At 41.1% G+C, this 25,191-nt stretch overlaps 1 protein-coding gene across 3 annotated transcripts in view; it reads left to right on the top strand.

Moving 5' to 3' along the window:
- The window catches only part of LOC143021794 (REPTOR-binding partner-like), a 29,095-nt gene extending 9,865 nt beyond the window's left edge, over positions 1 to 19,230 (top strand). For 2 of the 3 annotated variants that reach the window (XM_076179530.1, XM_076179532.1), the window contains exons 2-4: positions 10,947 to 11,025; positions 14,711 to 14,832; positions 17,995 to 19,230. In XM_076179530.1, coding sequence (XP_076035645.1) covers positions 10,947 to 11,025; positions 14,711 to 14,832; positions 17,995 to 18,093 — 300 coding nt within the window. In that variant the 3' untranslated portion in view covers positions 18,094 to 19,230. Of the gene's footprint in view, positions 1 to 4,958; positions 5,013 to 10,946; positions 11,026 to 14,710; positions 14,833 to 17,994 lie in introns of those variants that run through there. The other variant, XM_076179531.1, reaches the window with a different exon arrangement.
- The last annotated feature ends 5,961 nt before the right edge of the window (positions 19,231 to 25,191 follow it).

Below are 25,191 nucleotides of genomic sequence, written 5' to 3'. Positions count from 1 at the left end.
GTATGTTGCCATTTGGGATTGAGGTTGGGGTGTTAATGGGGAAGGTATAGGATCTGGGTTAGAGGGGGGGGAAAGGAGAGATTGGGGACAACGGAAGGGGAGTACTGATTGGGGATAAGGGCAAAGGGAAATTGGGAATGGGTAAGGGTGCTGGCTGTGGTTGGGGAGGTGGGAGTGGGGTTACTGGAGGGCAGGTAGAACATGTCCAAGTGTTTGTGTATTGGTTTGTGTCAGCAAGTGTTGTACAAGTGAGGTGGGCCCAGTTTTTGCACATATTGCACTGAACTGAGCCCTTTGTCTGTCTGCTTGAAGTACTGGGTTTAGAGCATGTTGGGCATGTGTATTTTGTGGTAGCTCAATGAGCTGATGATGTCTGGCTCTTTGGTTAGTAGGAGATCAAATCTTGTAGGAATGTAATTTCTTCTTACCTTACAGGAGGAGAGTCATTGTGTTGCTGTTGTTGTTGTTCCTTAGACTGTTTGACTGAGCAGTCCTGCCCCCCTGAGGACCACAGCTGGAACAGGGTTTTTCCCACAAATCCTTTATAGTGTGTATATTGTGTTGTTAGCATGCATGATTGTGCACAATGCAGTTTTCCATGTGTTGCATAGTACTGGTTGAAGTGTTACATCCTGGACAATTATCTGTGATGGGATCATCCAGCCTCTTCTGGTACAAGTCATCGTGTTCTCCATTGCTATATGTATTAGGGTATTTCCCCAGGAATCTACCTTGCCGCTTGCTTTCCAGCTGACCTCACTGTAATTAAAATCTCCAGTAAGGACTAAATTGCTACTTTGTTCAATAGTTTTCTTTAGGAGAAGATTAGTGTCTAGTAAGATGTCTTGATATTCAGTTTCATTCCAAGCTCTTGTCATAGGGGGGATATTGCCACCATGAAGTCTTCTATTCTGCCCTTAGCTCTAATTTTCAAGTGGACTGCTTCAGCTTTGCCTTCACTCAGATTTACTTCTTCCACCTTTATGTCACTTTTCACAACAAACATTACCCCTCATCCACCCATATTATATTCTCCACCTCTTCTCCTGGAGGTGTATCTATTGCTTCTCATACATACATACATATACCAAGGCTTTTTCCCCCTTCCAAGGGAGGTAGCCAAAAAGGGAAAGGCATAAAAACACTCCCACCCATTTCATCCCTAAATACACTCCACACCCCTCCCACCCTCCCTCTCATCTGAGCACCTCCTGGATGACGGGTCATCCCTGCACCCTGCCCACCGCCCTGGGTCAGAAACAGTGTCGCAAGACACAGCACATCCACAGCAAGGCCGCTTCATTTAATCGGCGACCCCCCCTCTCCGTCCCCCCTTGCATATAAGGAGAGGACGGGGAGAAATCCCCTCGGGCTGCGTCAAAATTTACTCACACATACTACCCCACCCCCCACCCCCCCGCCCATTCCTCCTCATGCAATCACAACATCATCCATATACAACCCTTCTCCACTCACCTCTGTCTTCCGTCCTCTCCCTTCCTTCCTCAACAGACATTCCCCTCTTCCCCAAAGCCCCCTTCACCCCATCCATCCACCTCATCCTAGGACGTCCCCTCATGTTCACTCCCTCCACATCTGCCTTCCATACCTCTTTTACTAGTCTTTCTTCACTCATTCTTTCCATGTGTCCAAACCATCCTAATATTCTTTCATCAACCCTATCTCCCAAATCCTTTTTCACCCCTGTTCTCCTCCTCACCTCCTCATTTCTCACTCTATCCAGCCTAGTAACCCCCACCATACTTCTCAGACACCTCATCTCAAACACATTCAAACTCCTTCTCTCTTCTTCTCTTATGTTCCACGTTTCTGCCCCATACAGTGCTGTTGGCACAATCACTCCTTCATACAGTCTCCTCTTCGCATCCATTCCCAAATGTCTATTCCTCATTACACTCTTTAATCCACCAAGGCATTTACTTGCTTCTCTCAATCTACATTCTACCTCCACCTTCACTCCACCTTTTCCTGCCACATTTGCACCCAAGTATCTAAAACTATCCACTTCCTCCAGTCGCTCTCCCTTAATGTTCACTTCCAGTCTACTGCCACTTTCACCCCTTGTACATCTCATCACCTTACATTTACCCACATTTATCTTTAGCTTTCTTCTATCACATACTATCCCAAACTCTGCCACCAACTTCCTCAATCCCTCCTCTGACCCTGCCACAAGCGCAGTGTTGTCCGCAAACAACAGCTGGCTCACCTCCCACTTTTCTCCATTTTCTTTAACCATCTCCAATCCCTGACCCACTACCCTAGCATTCACCTCTCGCACCACCCCATCCATGTATAAGTTGAAGAGCCAGGGCGACATAACGCATCCTTGACGAAGTCCCACCTTTACTTCAAACCACTCACTCTCTCCATTTCTAATCCTGACACAAGCTCTACTACTCTCATAAAAACTCTTGACAGCTCCCAAAAGCTTTCCTCCTATCCCATAAATCTGCATAACCTCCCACAGTGCCTTTCTGTCTACCCTATCATAAGCCTTTTCCAGATCCATAAAAGCCCAAAAAACATCCTTCCCCTTTCCTATAGCTTTATCACATATCTGTCTTACCACAAAGATCTGATCTACACAACCTCTACCTGTCCTAAATCCACACTGTTCCTCACCAATTACTCCTTCTGTTCCTCTCCTAATCCTCTCAATTAAGATCCTCCCATAAGCCTTCCCTACTACACTTAACAGGCTAATCCCTCTGAAACTACTACATTCACACTTGTCCCCTTTTCCCTTGTAAAGAGGAACTATACAGGCACTTCTCCAGTCCTCCGGTACTCTACCCTCTCTCCAGCAATATTGCTTCTCAACAGTAACTAAACATTTTCAGGGAGTTTTGTCTCTTCTAAACTCTTCTTCGTTCTTAGTTGGAAAAAAATCGGAGATCATTAGGAGCGCACTTTGAACATTAACAATCACACACGAACTTTGGGTTTCGCGCGTTCACGAGCATTGTGACGTGAGCGCTATGCGGGTTGAAATGTGGTATCTTTGCTTCTTCGTTGGACCAAAAAATCGGAGAACATTGGAACGCGCTCGGAACATTAACGGTCACGCAATTTTTTTTTTCGTAACTGTAGAAGAGACACCGGTATCCCTATTTCAAGGGTCGTGAGGGTCCTTGATTTGATGTGTTGCTAGTTGTAATAATAATATTAATGAAAGATTAGGTATCGAAACAGCCATGTAAGGACCAGTAGTTCTGTTGCTGTTCGTTTGACCTCCATGTAATTCCATGTAACCTGGTAACCCGCCTGGAGACTACTGACGGTTACCCGAAGGCCGCGTGTCTCCAGCAAGAGAGACCAGGGCAGTGGCGGATCCAGGATCAAAATGTAAATGACGCTTTGGGGGCGGGCTAACTTGAATTTTATAAATATAGATGACGCTTTTAAAGAGATGTACTCTGTAGCACGAATACAATGGTTTTGAATTTAAATTGAAGTATGTGTTCTCACTTTAGATTTTTTTTTAGAATATTGGGCAAAAGCCGCAAAAGTAATACTTACATTTTAGAGATTTACCCTCAGTGATGTGTTGAGTATACTTCTGCCACTGCAATACTGTTTTCTGCCATGTATTGGTGTACACGTGGAAGGTTTCTCGACCTCTACAATGAGGTCATGGAAGAACAAATTTGGTGGGCTTCAGCCACCCCCCCCTCCTCCCCCTGGATCCGCCGTTGACCAGGGACAGCGGAGTAATATGATATAGCAAGAAACTCAAGAAGACGGGTTGTTTGAAAGACATAAGATATATAGTTTTCTGTAAAGATGCATTTGTGGAATAAATAAGAAGGAACAGTGTAGAATATAATTGTGAGCGGAGGCGATATCTCAAGAGCATAACTTCTGTTGCGTGTAGGCTCAGATGGAAGTTTCCCATTTGGATTTAAAAAAATGCTAAAACACAAATTTTGATTAATAGGGCTTAGAATAGGTTTGGAAGCGTCTATATGGAAAACATCCGTTTGAGAAGCGTTCAAATTGAATCAAACCGTGTTTATTGCATATGGGTACAGATTGTACTTACAGTATAGATACATGTGCAGGTTATACCATATTGCTCTCGACAAATCTTGATATAGGGAAGAAATTACGTTCATCGTGTAGTTTTCTCCAGTTGTCTACGTAATTTGAATTTCGCGATGGGTTTAGCATTGGCTATAAATTAAATGTTTAATTTAGGAGTTTACGCATCAACCTCGCCAGGAAAGTGAATATGATTACACTTGACAGGAGTTTGGTGCAACTAAACCATGTAGTTTAAAATGCATATTTTTTATGTTGTATAGTAAGCGTAGATGAAGGACTAGGATAACTGCGTATCATCAGTGTAGTTGTTCGGGTACGGTGCGTATTTCAATAATTTTAAATACTATTGTAGATCATTCGTTATGAGTCGGTATGTCATTATAATTTTGTAAACAGTAACATGAGTTGCGTTTTCTAAATGGTGGCAGGTTTAGGGGTTTGTTCTGTCAAGTTTCTATGGAAAAAAAATCATAGCATATGTTTCGGACACATGTGGACTCCAAGCACAACTCTAGGATGCCGGCGAGAGCACGCTATTATCGATCTTACCGTGTTAGTTTGCTACTCGGAACGGAATTATTAATATTATTATTATTATTACTTCATGTAATGCTCCTCAAGGACTTTACTTTCGCATGATGTTTGTCATTCCCAGGGTGTATTCACTGTTATTAAACAGTGTTTTAACTGTTAACGTTTTAAGTATAGGAAGTGTTTAAGGAGGCAACGACACAATGAACGTACGGGATGGTCTTAAGGTCGTATGTTGCATGGCTCTGGGAGACGGGTGTAGTGCGTAGTAGCCCAGCACCTCGTCTGTCGGCACGTAGCCGTGGGAGAGGTAAGGTGTTTCGACCGCTCTCCTAGGTTGCTTTACTTATTGTGTGGTAATTGTGAAATTTAACATGTTTTGTTCATCATCTTGCCTTGTTGGTGCTGCCAAGGTGTGATTTATCGCCATGGAATGTATTGTTTGTCCTTGTTCAAATATATTGAAGCCGGTGCCGTAGAATCGAGTGCAGATGTAGGCATGTGTATGTGCGTAGTGATAGCAGAGGTGTGAATTTGGTGCCAAACAGGATACTTGTGAAAACACAACCTGTTACGACGCATACCTCATCACGTATAACCCATTCCGAGGCCAAGAACAGACGGTGTCTCCATGTAGGCGAAGTGACGCCTGGTACCCATAGTTACATTGCTTGCATCTTGTTGAGAGGGAGAGGGAGGAGATGGGGGTACAGGAGGAGAGAAGGAAGTTGGCTGAGATGAGTGAAAGAATGTATTTCGCGAAAAGTCAGGTCGTTAGGTAGTTGATAGGATGAAAGATATGTACAGGACGGTGTAGTAGGGAAGGCAGCCCAAGAAAATCGGACATAATTTTAGTAGCAAACATTTCATACATGATGTAGTTTGTGACATCTCGTACATGAACGTGGTTAACGTTTTCATCTACAATGATAGGGATATGACCAACGTGGGCACAAAACTGTCATTGACAGTAACAAGACCTGACAGTTGCCGCGTGCCTGGCGATGCCTTCCTCCTGCTAGGAGACGCAACGGGTGGTGGCGAAGCGGCCACCGCCACCTCCTTCGTCTCATCTTTTTCGCCCTTCAATTACCTCGGCCTCCCTTCCTCCTCCGCCACCTCGCCTCTTCCTCTGGCTCTCTTTAACGACGCCGCCACCTCTTCCCTCCCACCTTCCTCCTTCCTTTCTCTTCCCTCCTCCTTTCTCCTTCCTTTCTCTTCCCTCCTCCTTCCTCCTCCTCCTCCTCCTCCTCCTCCATCATTACATCTTCACTTTTCAAATTTCATTGCCTACCCCTCTTTTGCATGACCCCAAATTTCATTGCCTACCCCTCTTTTGCATGACCCCTGCACCTTTATCTTTTTTTCTTCTCTTCAATTTCTTCCATTCTTCCTTTTCTCTATTTTCTTTGTCACATCTCTTCCCTTCTTTACTCCTTTTTCTTCTTGACATTGACTTCACACATCTAAATGACCCCTTTGATACTGAAACCTACCTATAGGTTTACCAACATAAACTGTCCAGGGAACAAAATGTGTAAATGTTATACATTAAAGAAACCAAACAAACCAAAAATAAATTTATGTAATTATAGATTAAACATAATGATTTACATATGACATCAGTGTCACTACACTGCTCCCTGAAGAAAATTTTGATTTCTAAGTGGATACGTGTTGTAATGTGCAGTTTTGATGCCAGCAAGAGGCAGTACTGCCATCCAGAAGACCAAACCACTGGATGACCCAAAACTTCCAGTGAGTACTGAGATCTCTCCCAGATGACAGGATCGCATGAAGAATTGTCACCCCAGAATGCCCACTTGAAGGATTGTCACCCCATAAGATCACACCAGAAGAATTGTCACCCCAGTATGCCAAATATCAACAGTGGAATTAAGATTAGGTTAGGTTGAATGAGGGTTAGGCTTGTTGTCATCAACTCTACAACTGAAGAATCGTTAACCCAAGATGGCTCACATGAAGAATTTTCACCATAGGATAGCCCACATAAGACATTGCAAATTCCCCACCTCTACTTACAGGTGGAGTACCAGTACCTGGTCTCTGGATCAGGTCCAGGTACTCGCTCATTTCTCTTTCACATTTCCTTCCAACCCATCTTCTTTCATTTGTTTCTCCACACAAGGGGGTCATTGGCACTAGCCCTCCCATACCTTGTTGACTAAGACATCAAAATCATCAAAGGCCTATACACATGTTGTACATACACAGAACCCATAGATTAATCACACATATCTACCCGAGGAACACATACTGCACATGGGTTTATATCACATGTACCAATTCACTGTAAACCCACTATCGGAGAAATAATAACGGAAATAAAGAGAAACTGTGTATTTCGACTACTATCTGTAGTCCTCTTCAGCAGAATGCTTACAGAAAGTTAAGATACAAGTTTATATAGGGTGGTGAGGTGGTACATAAAAGGGGGGGATGGGGCAAAGTGGGGGACTCAGGTTACATGCCCTTGAAATGGCCGGGTCACGGAAGGACATTTAGGGCTATTTTGTCCGACCGCTTTTGACAATAATTTGTTTACCGCTATCTTCGTAATACAATCTGGAGGCCACTGTCCTTTTGAGGTATTAAAGGACAGTGGCCCCCAGATTGTATTACGAAGATAGCGGTAAACAAATTATTGTCAAAAGCGGTTGGACAAAAGAGCCCTAAATGTCCTTCCGTGACCCGGCCATTTCAAGGGCATGTAACCTGAGTCCCCCCACTTTGCCCCATCCCCCCTTTATGTACCACCTCACCACCCTATATAAACTAGTATCTTAACTTTTTGTAAGCATTCTGCTGAAGAGGACTACAGATAGTAGTCGAAATATACAGTTTCTCTTTATTTCTGTTATTATTTCTCCGATAGTGGGTTTACAGTGAACTTTTATAAATGTGTTATAATATACCAATCTCCACATGTACCAATATTGTGAACACAACCACTCCATGAAAGATTGAAACTGCAGTTAACACACATCTACACACAACTTCCAAAAACTCGAAATCAATCGATACCCAGTGCACCAGATCTCTTTTCTAGGAGACCCACAGCTCCCAATTAATCCATTGCCCCTGGTCTCTCTTGCAGGAGACCCACATCTCACAGGTAACTAGCAATGGCCACCAGGTGAGCCCATAGTTCACTCAAGGAAGATGTCTTGTGTTGTCTATAGTGTAAGCTCGGTGTCCTTTAAGCAAAGTAAAAAGATATATAATATATACAGAGTGGCAGTGAGTTGGAAAAGTCTCAAAGGAGAGAGGCTGGAGGAAGTGGATAGCTTTAGGTATTGGGGTCACATGTGGCAGGAAAGGGAGGGTTAGAGGTGGAGGTAAATTGTAGATTGAGAGAAGCAAGTAAATGCTTTGAGGGATTGAAATCTTTTATGAGAACTAGGCAACTGGAATGGATGCAGAGAAGAGATTGTATGAAGGGGTGATTGTATGGGGCAGAGACTTGGAATTTGAGAGGCAGAGAGGAAAAGTTTAAATATGTTTGAGATGAAATGTCAGAAGTATGGTAGGAGTTACTAGGTTGGATAAAGTGAGAAAAGAGGAGGAGAGTGGGAGTGGAAAAGATGACAGAGTGAGGTGGTGAAAGATTATTTGGATGGTTTGGACATGTGGAAAGAATGAGTGATGGAACATTGGTAAAAGAGGTGTGGAAGGCAAAGGTGGAGGAAGTGAACTTGAGGGACAACTGAGGATGAGATGGATGGATGGGGTGAAGGGGACACTGAGCAATAGGGGAATGTCTGTTGAGCAAGGAAGGGAGAAGGCAGGAGATAGGGATGAGTGGAGAATGACTGTGTATGGATAATACTGTTATGCAAGCAAGGGAGGGATGGGAGGTAAGGGTTGCTCATGTGTGAAGGATATTTTGAAGCGGCCTGAAGGAATTTCTTTGTCTTCTCTTTTTCTGTATGAAGATATGGAAAGGGAGGATCACCAATTAAATGAAGTGGCCTTACTATGAATGCACTGTGTCTTGCTGCTTTATGTTTGAACCAGGGCAGTTGGTGGATGCAGGGATGACCCATCATCCATGAGGAGCTGACATGGGAGGAGTGGATGGGAATGAAATGGGTGGGAATAGGTACATGCCCCTTGACTTGGCTACTCCCTTGTAAGGAGGGAAAAGCCCTTGGTATAAAACCTCTCACTTTGAGTCTGGTGTTTACGGTTCTCTTTTTTTTTTTTATCGGAAAACTGCTGCACATGTAAAGTAGACTTAATTCTAGTATGTCCCAGCAATACCTGGATGATTGAGCAACACTGAGTGTTGGATTCTATCCTTTCTATTTAGTTTGCAAGTCCATTTATGCTTATCTGTGCAGGGTGTGTTTATATTTTGATGTATTTGAGGATGAGAAGGTTGTCTTGTGCTGGCTACAGCTCCAGATTTTTGTGTTTTATTTGTAAGTTGTGTATTTTAAATGTAACCATTTTTGGCATATGTTGCACTTGATGGATGTGTGTGTGTGTGTAGTTAATGTGCTTAGTGCAGATGGGGCATGTCTAGTGGCCTGGGTAAGTTTCTATGTTGCTGGCTAATAGGAGAAATGGAAGGGAGAGTGTAAAAGCGATTTCTCTGGCCTGGTCTGGAGACCAGGTGTCCTTCGTGGCTGCAGCCCTTGGGAGGGTTGGGGGTGATCATGTCCACTTGTGGACACCTCTTGACATCTTCTGTGCACAAGGGCCCTTCATGATATGGATATCTGCTTCTTGATGCTTGAAAGAATCCAACAGTGCAGCCTTTTGCAGGCTGGACACACGTTATTAAAAAAAAAAAAAAAAATCATATGGGACACGTATATTTCAAAGAAAAGAAGGGAAAAATAAGTGAGAGAGGGAGAGGAGGAGGACATTATTGAATCTTTGAAGTACACGTGCCCCATAGGAAATAGTTATGACATAGAACTTGAATTCCAGTGCACAGAAGATAGTCCAGAAATGACTCGCACTGAGAAGGCAGATATTTTTTTTTTTTTTTTTTAAGAAACATTGGAGGAATTCATAAATGCTAACAGAGCTAAGAAGAAAAGAAAAAAATGTTCAAATGTAACTACAAGTTGACAAATATGTGCCAAGGGTTAATCTGTACAAGGGCTTCTTTCCTCATATAAAGGAGGTAGACATTCTAGGCACACACCTACTCCCACCATTACACTCCAACCTTACCTCCCTCTCAACTTGGCTCCTTGTGGATGAAGGGACATCCCTGTCTCCTGCCCACTGCCCTCAGTCAGAGGCAATGCAACAAAGTAAAGTACAGTTAACTCTCAATTAACATGAGGGTTACGTTCCTGGAGATGTTGTGTTAATCAAAACTGCATTAGTTAAATATATTTTTCCCATAGGAAATAATGGTAATAGGGGGGGGATTAGGTATCTGGACACTGGGAAAGTCTTGTCTATATTGGGATTTTGTTACACATTATTAATACATTTGTAGGTTACAGAAACAACAAAAACACACATTCTTTGTATTCATTTGTAGTACACAGTTATTTATTCTATGTGTGCACTCATCACCAGCCACTCTCCGCCTCACTCGCCTCTTCCTCCGACTCCCAGGCACTTGTAGAACAGAAAACGAGAGTTTACAATCTCTAACTAAATCATTCATTTCTCTGTAACAATTTTCAAGCTTTTATGACTTATAATCACAGTCATACATTTAAAAATTAGTTTACCATTAATTGTGGGTTGGTGACACATTTGTCTTTTTTGTTTTGGTGTAGAACAGAAAATGAGAGTTTACAATCTCTAAAATATTTATTTCTCTGTAACAATATTTCAGGCTTTTATGACTTATAATCGCTTTCCATACATTTAAAAATTAGTTTCTCATTAAATGTGGGTTGGTGACATCATTTTCTTTTTTGTTTTGGTGTAGAACAGAAAACGAGAGTTTACAGTCTCTAACCAAATTATTCATTTCTCTGTAACTTGTACACAGACACTTCCACTCACAGTGTGGGCTAGCTTCAGACTGAGATCAAAACAGAGCATGAGAGACTGACTGCACAGAGGCCCTCTCTCTCAGTGCTCTTATCACCAAATTCAGATCGTGTTAAATCGAAATTGTCCTGTTATTTAAACAATTTTTCTTAAAAATTAACTCATGTTAAATCGAAAATGTGTTAATTGAGAGTTGACTGTACTTCCACAGGAGGGAGGGGCCACTTCTTCCCTTACATGGGGACCCTCCCCTCACATGTGATGCTGGAGGAAAAAATTAATTAATTTTGGTTTAACATCAATGTAATTTACCATTTTCTACCATTTGAAGTAATAAATGGATGTTTTTGTTCCAGGGTGGAAAGCGGGAGGCCAACAAGCGGGGTAGGAAGCCAGGAAGGAAGGCCAGCAAATCCGACATGAAGGCCAAACTTGGTAAGTGATGAGGTCATTTATGTATATATTTACCTAATTCTAATATTCAGGAATAGAACTATGCCTTGGCAGTCCTGTCACAGTGTCTGCATCAGTCAAACTTGGCTTTATAGATTTATATTTTTGATATGGCTATTCTAATCCAGGAAGTTCCACAAATCGGTGAATGATTAAAAGGTATTCAAAGAAATTTTTAAGGGTTGTGTCCATTACATGTGGTTTTTTGCTATTTGTGAGGGGTCTTGGTCCCTAACACTTGCAAATACCAGGGATCACTGTACTTAACATTTTTTGGTATTGAAATTGATTTCCCAGTCTTTGCTCCATTCAAAAATAGTGTCTAGATCTTTTTTAAATAATTTACAGTCCTCCTTGTTTTTCATTATTCTCATGGCTTTTGGTTCATCTGCAAACATGTTAGCATATTTTGTTGTACCATCCAACATGGCATTGACATAGACAAGGAACAATATTGGTACAAGCATTAAACATTGTGGAACTCCAATTGTTACTGCACTCCATCTTGACATCTTATCTTTTACTACTGTCCTCATGTATCTTTCCTTCAAAGAATCTTTCATTCATTCAAGTAGTTTGCCTCTCAGTCTTCCAATTTCACATAAGTTGACTGTGAGGTACTTCATTAAAAGCCTTCTCCAGGCCAAGGTACACGCAGTCCACTCGCCCTTCTCTCTTGCAGCACATCAATCATTCTTGAGTAAAAGCTTAAAAGGTTTGACACACGATCTTCCAGATCTGAACCCAAACTATGTTCATTTCTTCAAGGTATTTAGTCCATTGAGCTTTCACAATCCTTTCACAAAATTTCTCTTGTCTGCTGTCCAGTGATACTAACCATTAACTGGTGTCTCCTTACTACCTTTGTGATTGGCATTATACTATCTTTGAGTGAACATAAGACTTGGAATCTTGTCTGCTAGTTGTTCCCTACATTCTTTGAGTATCCATTTGGAGATCCCGTCAGGTTGAAGCTTTTCTCACATCCAGTAGTCCCAAAAGATTGATCACTTCTCTCACTTGTACATTTATATCTTCTAAACCAGAATTTTTATTCTTCTCACTTTCCAGAAAAAAATTGCTCTGTCATGAAACCCTATTGGAAACTTTCATTCATTATTCCTGCCCGACCTGAGGCCTCCTCAATGACTTCACTACCCATTACTAACTTGTTGATGACTAATCTGTCTGCATTATGATATGTGCATGTAATTGTAATGTTATATGTGGAAGAAAGAGATATGTATTTCTGGGGGTGTGGGTATATATATAGATTGACGAGATAAACACCATATGAGGACAGAGCCTTTATTTGTACGACGTTTCGCTTATTACAGCTTTTTCAAGTACAAGTTGAGATACAAATGCTTGAGATTAAATAAGGGGAAAGGAGGGAACGGGGAGAGAAAAGGGGGGGAAGGAAGAGGAGGAGGAGAAGGGGGGGGGGATTGGACACTGGGAAAGGATGAGAATGCTGGCCCAAACGTCCGTGGGCGAAATGTCCACAAAGGGTGGTTTAAATATTTAATATTTTGCTGGCCATGGGTATTAGGGGAATAATGTGAGGAGATATGTTAAACATGCCCCTGTTTTGTTCAATAGTGTTCGTTCCTTGAATGATTGCTGCTTCTAAACACTTCCTGCGGATTTTGTCTGGTTCCTGTATCAGCAGCTCTGCATTCTTCCAGTCCATAAGATGGTTTTCCCTGTTTCTATGTGTCACACATGCATTGGTGGTGACATCATGCCTGACGTCGTAACGGTGTTCACGTATTCGTGTATTCAGGTCGCGTGATGTTTCTCCGATGTAAACTTTATCACATCCTGAACACGGAATACGATAAACACCGGCTTTGGTGCCCGGTGTCTGGTTGTTGTGTGTTTCTGTCTTCGTGATGTCTTTTATTGTTCTGCTTGTCTGGCACACTATTTCCAAGTTGGTGGTTCTTAAAAGACGTGTCAGGTTGGTGGCAACGTCGCCGGTTGGCAACACAAGACGTCTTGTTGTGCTGTCCTGCTGCCTACGGCTTTCCCGAATCTTAGTGTGACTTAGTGACTAGCACAATAGTGAAATTTGTGATGGGATTGTGAAAGATAGATGGACCAAATATCTTGAAGAGGTGAACATTCTGGTAGATAGTCAGTTTAGTTTCAGATCTGGAAGGTCATGTTTGTCAAACCTTTTAGCTTTTACTGGAGAACAATTGATGTGCTGGAATAGAGAAATGGGTGGGTGGACTGTGTACCTCAACCTAGGGAAGGCTATTGATGACCTCACAGTTGACTTGTGTGGAAATTGGAACACTAATTATAGTCAAATCAGGCCTGCTCATATTATCACCAAAAATATGACAAAGCAGCTTTCATGTTGTAAGTTACTTCAGTAACATCAGACGTCACTAATCATCTTTCACTGTCAAATCATATAATCCATAAGACCTGTTATTTTCCCAACATGAATTTTGTCCTGCATGATGGGCTAAGGAATCTAACACTTGTTGGCTGAGGTCTGTATATCTTTTTTCCAATTTTCATTGTTCTTCATGCTCTAGCTTTGGTGGCCACTTTGTCGAGCAATCCATCATCACCAAACTATGCTCTGCTACCATTGTTAAGTATACAAAAAAACAACAGAGGTCTGAGCCATGTACCTGAATGTAAACAACTGTCACTAGGCGGTGTCTCCTTGCATGACCTAACCTTTCCAACAATATGACCCCGGTATGTCAGTTTGTGATGCATCCAAAACCAAAAATCGTGGTTATATCACCACCACGTCATCACCGTGACTGGTATCTACATACACCACTGTATGTAGGCTAACTAATACCAATAAGTAAGACTGTTTCTGTGTCACAGGCTGAAGGTTGTAGGAAGTGGAGAACCATTTTCTGATCTTCAAGTGTGAAAAAATATAAATATAGCTGAAGTTGAGAAAACTTTGTGGGCCCAGCCTTAAGACCAAGTGCCAGCCACTCAGGGCTGCACCTCCTGATGGAGGTGAGGGGATTGACAGGTTTTGAAAATGGGAAGCAGCTTTGCTCTCCATCTTGCAGGCCCACCATATTCAGATTACTTGTCATAGGTCCCTCTCCATATTGTATTGGTGTGAGACTGGTTATGTCAGTGACTGAAAGTAATAGGAGGAAGGAAGGAGTTGCTGGTTGGCAGCCATCCAAGTGTGAAAAAGTGTTGAGAAATACAGTTGATGGAGATCTTGGGGCCAGTATAGAAACAAAGTGTCAGCCCCTGTGGACGCCACCTCCTGATTGAGGCAAGATATTTACCTAATTGTAGTATACAGGAAAGGGGCAATGCTCATTGGGTCTCGTCTCCTATCCTTTAATTTTCTCGCATACATACCTAGCCACAAATTCATTTACAGTTCCAACTTAATCTATATCTTTGATTTCCATTGTTCCTTTGATTGATCTCTGTATGTATTTATGTATTTTATTTATTTTATTTATGTATTTATTCATTTACTTATTCTATTTATTTATTTTTTATAAGTTGAACCATATTTTTGCACATGGGTAGGTAAAAATTCGTGAAATGTGTAAGGAGTGAATAGCATTTGTACCTTTTGCTGGGCAAAAACCCATTCATGAGAGCATTCTGTTTTGCCAGAATAATATGATGAGACTAATTATCTCTTTGTTTCCAGAACGCAGTCGACAAAGTGCTCGAGAATGCAGAGCTCGTAAGAAATTGCGTTATCAATACCTAGAGGAATTGGTAGCTAATAGAGAAAAAGCAGTCTATTCCCTACACCGGGAACTTGAGCAGGTGAGTTAATATATATATATATACACACACATATATATATATATATATATATATATATATATATATATATATATATATATATATATATATATATATATATATATACATAATATATATATACAGTGTATATATATATATATATATATATATATATATATATATATATATGTAATATATATATATGCATGTATATATATGTATATTTATTATTATTATTATATATATATATATATATATATATATTTTTTTTTTTTAAGGAGTGGTGGTAAAGAAAATGGAAAATGGTAATTTATTATTGAAATGGGTGTGTACTTGCATAGACCCCTCATTTTGAGCCCCACTAAAATCCTCAAGCCTTTAGGGACCAGTGATCACTTACATATACCAATACTCCACTTCCATTTACCCCCCTCCCTCTCTCCCTCACTTAGCTTCAATTGTATTCCCTTCATTTCTCCCACCCCCAGTCCCCCTCCTACTACTACAAGACCAGTGACAGTCCTACAACAGAAAAATAGGACATCTGGATGAATTGAAGAAAAATAATTGTGGAGCCAAATCAAATGGGAAAAAAAAGGGGGATAGAACAAATTATAAGCTTTGAAAGGTGGGCAGCAAAACAAAGCAGTGTGTTGCTGTGGGCCTATGGTGCCAAGGGAGTGGGAATGAAGTTCTGCTTGGTTTGTTGGTTTTATTCTGGTTAGTGTGAGGGTCAACCTCTGTGACGGTCAGTTGGGCAAGGGGCCAATCGCAGTTGGTCGCGACGCCACGCTACAAGCACAGGGAAGGACTGCCAACTACATGTCAACAACAACCCCTCCCCATTACTGCCCCTCAAAAATTCTACTCTTGAATAATATAAATTTCTATGGAAAAGTTGCTGGTTCCAATATTCTTTCAGCTATTTAATCATCACTTCCTGAATGGGAAACTTGGTATTGCAAATTTGGCTGGAACTATCCATCTAAATACCAAGGTTTTTTTCGTCCCCTTACCAGGGAGGAGGTAGCCAACTCGGAAGGCTTGTACCCACTCCCACCTATTTCATTCTCACCCACTCCACTCCACTCCCATCCACCACCCTTTTCCCCTCTCATCTTAGCTCCTCATGGATGACGGGTCATCCCCGTATCCTGCCCACTGCCCTGGGTCAGAAGCAATGTAGCAGGCCACAGCAAGGCCAGGTTACTTAATTAGCAATCAACCCTTTCTGGCTCGGACAAAAGGCTCCCACATGACATTCTTACTTGAGATGTAGGATCTGTTTACAATTTCGATGACTATGTTAAAGTCAAAATGTCAGAATTGTAACTTCAAGAGAATTCATGATTCACCTTCTATCTCAAAGGAAAACATGGCACTGCTTCAGCACAAATCTGTGAGAGATTGTTTTTCGAGATAGGAGACATTGTTTATTCACTCAACCACACTTCAACTTCCAAACTTTCTCCTAAGTATCTTGGTCCTTACGGAATGATTAAAAAAGAATCGGGAAATAAAGTCAGAACATGAAATCTGCATGACTTCCAGAAAACTGTATTGCACCTTGATCACATAAAGAAAGTCCCCTGTTGTCTCGACCTAAATGGTGTTTCGCCAGGTGACCCTCCTCCCCCTTTCAAGACCCGGTCTTCCTCTGCTTCCCAGTCTCCTCCCACATCCATTGTTGAACATCGTTATGACCTCCAGAATTGTACCACAGCTTCCTGAATATTTCACTAATCCCCGAGGTGTTACAAAAGTAGTCTACTTCAAATCTAGTTCATAAGAATACATATACTTCATATATTCAAACGTGTGCTATGCCATTTCAATGTACTTTAAAGTTTTAAGCAATATATGTTCTTTTACATATTGTTACACATGTTGAATTCACAAAAAAGAAATCCTTTCATTTCAAAGTACTCTACTGTTACATGTACTGTCCACTGTACCTCATCACTGAAGGTTCACTCAGCTACAACTACAAAATATAATAAGGATGCTGACACGGCCATCCTTGTGTAACTACTCACACCTCAGGGTGCCAATGTCAGTGTCATTGTATGCTAAGGGTTAATGCCAACATATCCATCTTCCTTCTCACAAAAATAGTGCCTATCTCTTCCCTTGTACTGTCACCTATACCACACCCACGCACATTAAAAGACCCAAACTTTAGGACTCTGTTTGGAAATTTCCTCTCAGGCCCTCATATGCCTTGATTTTTGTAGGAATGTACCCATTAGGGTCACAGAGAGCAGGATGCCTATTTCCATCACTCCATCCCATTTTAGCTGCCTTTTACAACCTGTGAGGGAAAACTCGGTGGTAGTATTCTTCCCCCCCCCCCCCACCACCACCACCACAAGGGGGTAGGCAAAAAATGGAAATATGTATTCAGAGAAGTGGTACAGGACAGTATTAACCTCTTCACTCCAGGGCATATCACATGTCTGGCAGCTGGCAGCATTAGCTGCCCGACGTGCGATGTTGCGTCATAGTAATCGCATTATAAAAAATAAAGTCAGTGCTCAATCGTTCGTTCTCTTTCACCTGTGACTTTTGATAACCATAGAAAATATGATGAAGCCAGTTTAGAGAGAACGGAGGTTACGTAGGTACAACTACAATAAATATATTCAAGATGCCTACGTCGGCATCATCGCGTACCCACTTGCTCCTCATGCCGCCTACGTAGGCATAACTGTATGGAAGTGGTTAAGAATGGGGGGACAGCATGATGGAGGAACAGACACAGTACAATAAAGTTGTATAATTTCTCTTGAGTAGATAATTTCTCTATCACAGACAAAATTGTGTGATTCTGATATGTAGGGGTGCCCCATATAGACCCTAAAGTATCAGCTGCATGCTACTGAGTAGCTTTTACTTTACACACGGCTAATGCCCCAGACAGGGACCAATACCCCAGATGGGGTAATATAACACAGACTGTCCAAAGTTTCTTATGAGAGACATCTGTGGGAGGACCTGATAACCATTACCAGCCCCAGTAAGGCTGTTTGTTTTTCCATTAAATTTAAACTCCATGCAATTTTACCCACAAATTGCTTTAGCCACTCCCATACCATATTTGTTTATTGTATTGCAGATCTTTAACAGTTCTAGTAATCTAAAATGCTTTAGATATGTGATCAAGTTATTATTGTATATTTTCAGTTGCGTCAGTGGAGCAAGGAGTTTGATGAAGGGAAATTACCAGAAGGCTTGTTACAACTTGTGGAGGAACACAAGACCAAGAAGCAAGAACCAGAATAAATGAGATGCATCTCCCATGCCACCGCACCTAAGCCCCAGATGGGACTGCTTGGCCAGAGTCTAGGCAACAACACCAACTTTGCCCCTGTTAAGCATTTAGCAGTATGAATTAGGGATTTGACTGTGAACTAAGAACCGCTATATTAAAGGTTATCAAGAGTTAATGTGTGATGTAAAGAATCTGTTGCTCCTGATTTAAAGTTTTCTCCTTTTTCAATTTCCCAGAGTCATGTAGTATTTAAATTCGCAATTGCCAGCAACGAAGTTGGTAATTTGGGATGGGGGAGGGATGTAGAAATAGTTTTCAGAGTTTGTCTGAAATCAAGAGTGGATATATATAGATATATTTTTTTTATGTCGTTATTTTTGTGTTGGTGCAGTGACATCTGATTTATGTATACAAGATAGACTTCATGAAGACTATCTGTTAAGGTATAGGGTACAACATGAAGGTGGGCATATGAGATGAGTACTGTAAACATTTGGGCTCTTGGGTAAGGCTGTAAAAGTAAAGAGGTATTTGCAGTCTTCCATTTAAATACTGTTCTTGTTTCTTGAGGCAGTACTTCAGTTAAATTTTCTGAGAATTGAAAAGTGAGCACTTTCTGGAAGGTCTATTAGAAAAAAAAAAAATCTTGGAAAACTCATTCCTGCCATTCTTTGAGGGAAATTTTTATTCTCTTTAAGGGTCATTCTAATGTTTTAGCCCTTAAATCTCTAAAAAAGAATTCATAAAACCTTTTTCAGTTGTCTTCAGGTGATATATTTTGAGTTACTGTTGGTTAATTGAGGGTAATGCTACATACAAAGATCTTCAATGTTACATGTAGATTATTGCATTTGCAGAAGGTAATAAGTTTGGCCTTGATTCACTGAAAGCACTAGTTTGTTTAGAAAATGGGATTTATCTGTAAACCCTTTGTTACTTTGATGTTGAAGTTTACTTGTATAAAATAAATTACAACAGTAGTTACTGTACACTTTTTAATCTGAAAATGTATACCCATGACTGTAATTAACTTGACTTTAATTGCATCATATGGTAAAAAATGTATTGTATATTTTTTCCATTAATAGAATAGTCCTATATAAAATTATGATTTACTATTGTTTTAATAAAGGCAATTAGATGATGAATTTTGTTTCCAATTCCACAAAGTAACAGTACATACATACATATACCAAGGCTTTTTCCCCCTTACAAGGGAGGTAGCCAAAAAGGGAAAGGCATAAAATCATTTCCACCCATTCCATCCCTGAATACACTCCATACCCCTCCACCCTCCCTCTTATCTGAGCACCTCCTGGATGACGGGTTATCCCTGCACCTTGTCCACTGCCCTGGGTCAGTAACAGAACAGTACATGATATATACAAAATTTGTTTCTCGTACTTGGTAATGGGGTTGTTGAGTGCAAGGTAACATGCAGCCAATACTTCAGGGACTTTTTGGGATGCTCAGGTTGATTAAAGCCACATATCGTTTATATATGTTAAAGTAAAAATTCAACTGGTGGAAAGATGCTTTATTACGACAGCTGTCCTACACCACTTAACTGCATCACATGGTAAAGAATGTATGTTTTTCCCATTAATAGTATGACATAGTTATAATTTACTGTTATTTTAATAAAAAAGAAAACATGTTAAGAGTATGAATTTTGTCTCCACTTCCATTCCGTAAGAGAGATAGCCAAGTAAAAGGTGCATACCTGCTCCCACACATTTCACCCCCATCCACCAACCTTTCCTCTCATCTTAGCTCCTCATGGATGTCATGTCATTCCTGTATCTTGCCCACTTCCCTGGGTCAAGTGATGTAGCTAAACTGTACATCCACAGCAAGGCCACTTCACTTAATCAGTGACCCCCCCACCCTCTCGGTCACCTCATGCAGAAAGAGAGGAGACTGGGAGAAATCTTTTTGTTCTGCATCAAAATGTGGTTCACGTATAAGCACCCCCATCCTCCACCACTCCCTTGCATAATTGTATCATTTATATGCAGCCACTCTCCCCTCCCTATGTCCTGCCTTCTCCATTCCCCAACAGACATTCTACTCTTGCTCAGTTCCCCCTTCACTCCAACACAATTCGCCTGTTACATGCCAGAGGGCACCACCAAATCACTCTTCACCCACAAATCCCAACCATCTAGGTATTGGAGTAAAACTCCTGGATATCAAATTGGCAAAATTCCATGGAAATCATTTGGAAGGGACCCAATTTTGGAACCTGTTCAATTTGATGGTACACGAAAGGTCCAACATTGATGATATCACCAAATTCACAATGTACAAGGGGTTCAGCTAGGAAATATCTCTTAGGATTTAAAGGACAAGCCTCTGATTATCAAAGCACGGTCACATCCCTTAAGCAACAATATGGGGATGAGAGGAAAGTTACTAAAACCCTGATAAAGTAGCTTGTATAGCTTGAAAACCCAAATTGTAACAAACAAGATATGCTGCACTTCCAGTTGGGAATAGAAAATACCCTAATGCAGCTGGAACATAATCCATATGTAGACATACCTGGTGGCAGCTGGTTGACTGAGGAATTACTGCTATTGAAATTTCCAGGTGAATGAAGTAGGTGGTTCTTCGAATTTTACAAGTGAATGTACTACATTGTAAGCCAGATTAAAAACAGACTTAAGTATGTTGGTGAATTATGTGTGTGCAGACATAACTCTAAGAACAACTCATCAGGAAGTAAGCCTAAAGAAAGTCGCACATCCTGATGGTAATAACCAAGTTCCAAAATGCAATAACCCAGCAGCATCAATATGAACTTATTCAACCACAGTAGGCTGGAGGTCATGTTTCTTTTGTAAGCAAGATCATAGAAATTATGATTGTACAAGATACAACACACTACCAGCCAGAGTGGATAAACTCAAGGAAATGAATAGATGCCAAAAGTGTGTTCAAGAGGTGGAAAGGTAGAATGAACACGAATTTTTTTTTTTTCATTACCAAGGTTCTCAAAGATCCTTTATACTCAGAAATTGGGCTAATCATTTCGAGCTGAAATCTGTCACCAGCATGGGCATGACTTTATAGCTTTGATAAGCAAAGAAGACAGAAGAACTATGAAATGGGGAAACTCGGTATTGTCTTAGCACTGATGCAAGAAGAAAGCCACAACGGCTGTAGTGGGGTAGGAGATGCGCAAATAGATAACCACTCCGGCATTACTGGCAACTGCCAATGAATCAGAGCAATTGGGCATTCAACTGTTAGATAAGGATATACACTCTGATCTAGTGGATAATATTAAACTATTAACAGGAGCGGCTTTCACCGGACGTTTCTTGTATGGAACAACTACTGTGGACAAAGTAGATCTTATGCGGTCCCCAGGCGTACACTTGATCTATGGTATCGTACCTGACCACAGCGAGGAGATTCCTACATCCTGTTCGGTCAACCTGTTGACCCCGCAGGGGACTCAACCATCATTACTCATTGAGCCTCGCCCTGTATGCGATGCATGCTACTTGCTTTTGCTACTCACTTTGATTTTTACCATTTAAAGTGAGTAGCATGCTACTCACTTTTTCTACTGGGAAAAGTGGACAACTTGCTGGAAAGATCCAATGGCAAGTGTTGCTACTCACTTCAGTGCTCAAATGAGCCACCATTCATTTTTTCATATAACATACACGTAGAACTGGACATGCATGTTATTTTTTTTACGTGAGTTGGATCAATTTAATTGTAGAATTACCCCTCCCCACTTGCACTGATCGGCAGGGGTCTGGTGTGCTCCACCGTCACTCAGTCATACGCTGTCGCTCAGGTCATGGTAACGGTTTTTTTTATTACTTAACCTAACCTAACCTAACCTAACTTACCGTAACGTATCGTAACCATTAATGCTCCCAAATTGTATAGTGAGTAATAAGAAACGTTACCATGACCTGAGTGACGGCGCGGAGCGACGGCGAAGCGCTTCGGACCGTCGTTGATCGGTGTAATTCACCATTGTCTTGGATCACGTGTTGGACTCGTGATCGACAGCTATTTCCCTTCCAGAAGAGAGCTCAGAGCTTCTATATGACCGATCTGGCTAATGCTGTGACTTTACACGCACACACACACACAGCTCCCCTCCCATGAGTTAGAGTAACGGCTCGCATCGCAGATACTGATATTATTTCAGCCCTAGGCGGAATTCGAACCCGGACCACTACTAACTGCGCCAACGAGTCGTATAATTTATATGTGTGTGTGTGTGGGGGGGGAATCTTCAATTGATCCCGTGAGTTTTTTATTCACTATCTTTAATTGTCACTGTATACTTTAATATGAAATCGGAGATTATTTTTTTATTTGACTACCGTAGTACGGTAGTAGAAGACTCGTTTTTAATCATTAGCAGGAGAATACTTGGCGGGAAGCTTTGTTTTTGTTTTCGTTAGCCGCTAGCCAAAAAGTCATCAACTAAGCATTCCCTGTGTGACAGATACACAAGAGTTTGCTAGCAAAGCAAGTACCAAACGCGAGTAGCATGCTAGCGAGAAATGACTAGCGTGCCGTCACCTCTTGTTTGTTCTACTGTATACAAAATGTTTTCAAATATTCTTATAACCTAAGTAAAATTTTAGATATCTTTGGAATGAAATAATTGAGAAAATTAAATAATACAATTAACGTTTGTGTTTAGCTTATGCATATATAAACAGGATGTACAAAGTGTGGTCTTTTTTTGGAAGTGCATATCTAGGCGAAATAGCATTAGAAAATTGAATATTGATTTTGTAAATACATTAAGGTAATATACGTTTATCTTGGAGGAAATCAACAAAAATACTAAAAGCAAATACAGTATCGAACGAAGCTGCGACCATAAGAACGAGACACCATGTATTTCCAGTCCCACTACAAACAAATACACTACCGAACGAAGCTGTGACTATAGGATCTGGAATACGCCCTCAGTGCTTCGGTCAGTACCTCGCACGGTATATAATTTTAAAACAGTGTTCCTGAGCTGAAATTCATGCATTTCTTAAAGCTGTGCAAGTTGAAGTTCTGAATATCTCGCAGTCCGACCGGATACCAAAACCGGCCGTCAACATCCCTGACGACAACGACGACGGCAACGGCGATCCTGATGACCAATAGAATTACAGGTATCGCAATACTATATGCATGGTAGGTTAGGTTAGGTTAGAATAGACGAATTTATCATACTTTCATTTCTTCAACCACCGCATCTATCAAAACAAAGATGGCGTCGCAAGCAGCCCCAGAGGCTACGCATGTAAGTGTAGCAACCTTTTCTGTTATTGATTTCCGCTTAGAAAAACGTATGTGACGTGGATCTATTATAATTTACAAAACTAATATTTAGTTTCCTAATGCTATATCGCGTAGATGTGCACTTCCGAAAATTTACCCAAAATGTAAGGCTTCTACAAAAATATTTATGCGGAAAACACTGCTGTGATTCGACTGCATTAAGATAGAGCAAGGACATTATTTTATCGCTTGACTCTGAAGGGTTTTCCAAGAATTGAGTTGAGAAAAGAAAGGTTTGAATACCGATGGGGAACATTTTAACCCTTTGAGATTTGTTGTTCTCAACATGGAAAGTCTCAAGGTAAGTTTGAATGACGAAAGGAAACTTAAGAATAAATCAATCAAAATAAGCGAATCTGGAAGAAGTTGTATAGTTATTCATTGTAAACCAAATGCTAAAATTGGCTAAAGGTAATATGAAATGAAAAGATGTAGCACAATTAGTTGAAAAAACATGGTATAAACTTGTATAGGAACATCATGAAGAACCTTGTCTGGAATGTAATGTTTACAGTCAACATATAATGTCTGCTATGGTATACATATGTAAAACTTGGAAATAACGAAAACGATTGAGGCAGAGCTAAGAAGTGTACATAGAACAATGGAGAGACCAATGTTAAAGATATCAATGGAAAGTCGGGCTGAGAGGAAGTTGGATTACGGAGGAGGATGGCACGTGGGACAAGTACTGAACGCCGCAAAACAAGACGCATGGAAGAGAGAGGCTAGAGTCGCTAGCTAGACGAAACAGGGAAGTTTCCAGGAATGTTGTGGTGCAGGTGGGCGGAGTCTTGTGATCCATGAGAGAGATTAGGAAAGGCTTTCTTTGATCAACAGTGGACTCCGAATGTGGTGGAAATGCCGTCCTCATTACGATCATCCACCTTACATACAGTTTAATTTTAATGAAGGCAGGATTTCAAAATGGAGGGATTGATAATGGTCTAACGAGGATATCCTGATAATGATGGGAAACTCGCTCGGGGTGGGTGGTAGATTGGCGGAGATGGTGTGTAGAGAATAGGAAGGGAAGGGAGATTTGGCATGGTGAGGTAAATTTGAAGGGGAAACGGAGTTGATAGACAGGGACGGAATCAGTATTAGAACGTTAAACGGGAAAAAACACGTGTGTGTGAGTAAAAATATTAAAGCTAGAATAGAAAATGGAGAGGAGAAAGAAGGGTAGAACGAGAGATGAGGTGGATATTAAAGAGGAGTAGGAGAAAGAGGAGGAGGAGGAGGAAGATAGTGATGATGATGATGATGACGACAAGAACGATGAAGATGACGACAACGACGACGATGATGATAATGATGGCTAGGAGGAGGAGGGGGAGGAAGAGGAGGAGGGGTACCCTGCCCGGCGTTGCCAGAACACACAGTCGGGCACGCTCTGGGTGTAGCTCGTTAGCTGGCTGGCACTCAGTATGACACGCGCTACTGTGGCGTGTGACTGTGACTGTGAGTGCCTGTGCTGCCGTTCCTTCTTTTAGTTCTAGTCGCAGGCGGCCGGAGCGAGGAGGGCCTTACACGCACAGTGTGAGTACTAACCGACCTTCTGATAGTCTAATGTAACTTCAGAAAAAAGATCGGCATACAGGACTTAACCCATATACGAAATCAGTACCAACCACCATATACTGCCTTAGCATTCCTTCGAGCTGGATAAATACAAAATGTTCATGAAGAATTTGGAATGAGATATATAGAATATACAATTTAAAATATAATACATGAAACATATATGTATATATGCAAGGTAACCACTATGAAAAGAAACGACCGGA

The sequence above is a fragment of the Oratosquilla oratoria genome, chromosome 42, assembly GCF_046742065.1.
Source record: "Oratosquilla oratoria isolate Oo_2021 chromosome 42, ASM4674206v1, whole genome shotgun sequence".
NCBI lineage: Eukaryota > Metazoa > Arthropoda > Malacostraca > Stomatopoda > Squillidae > Oratosquilla > Oratosquilla oratoria.
This window is presented reverse-complemented; position numbering and strand designations above follow the sequence as displayed.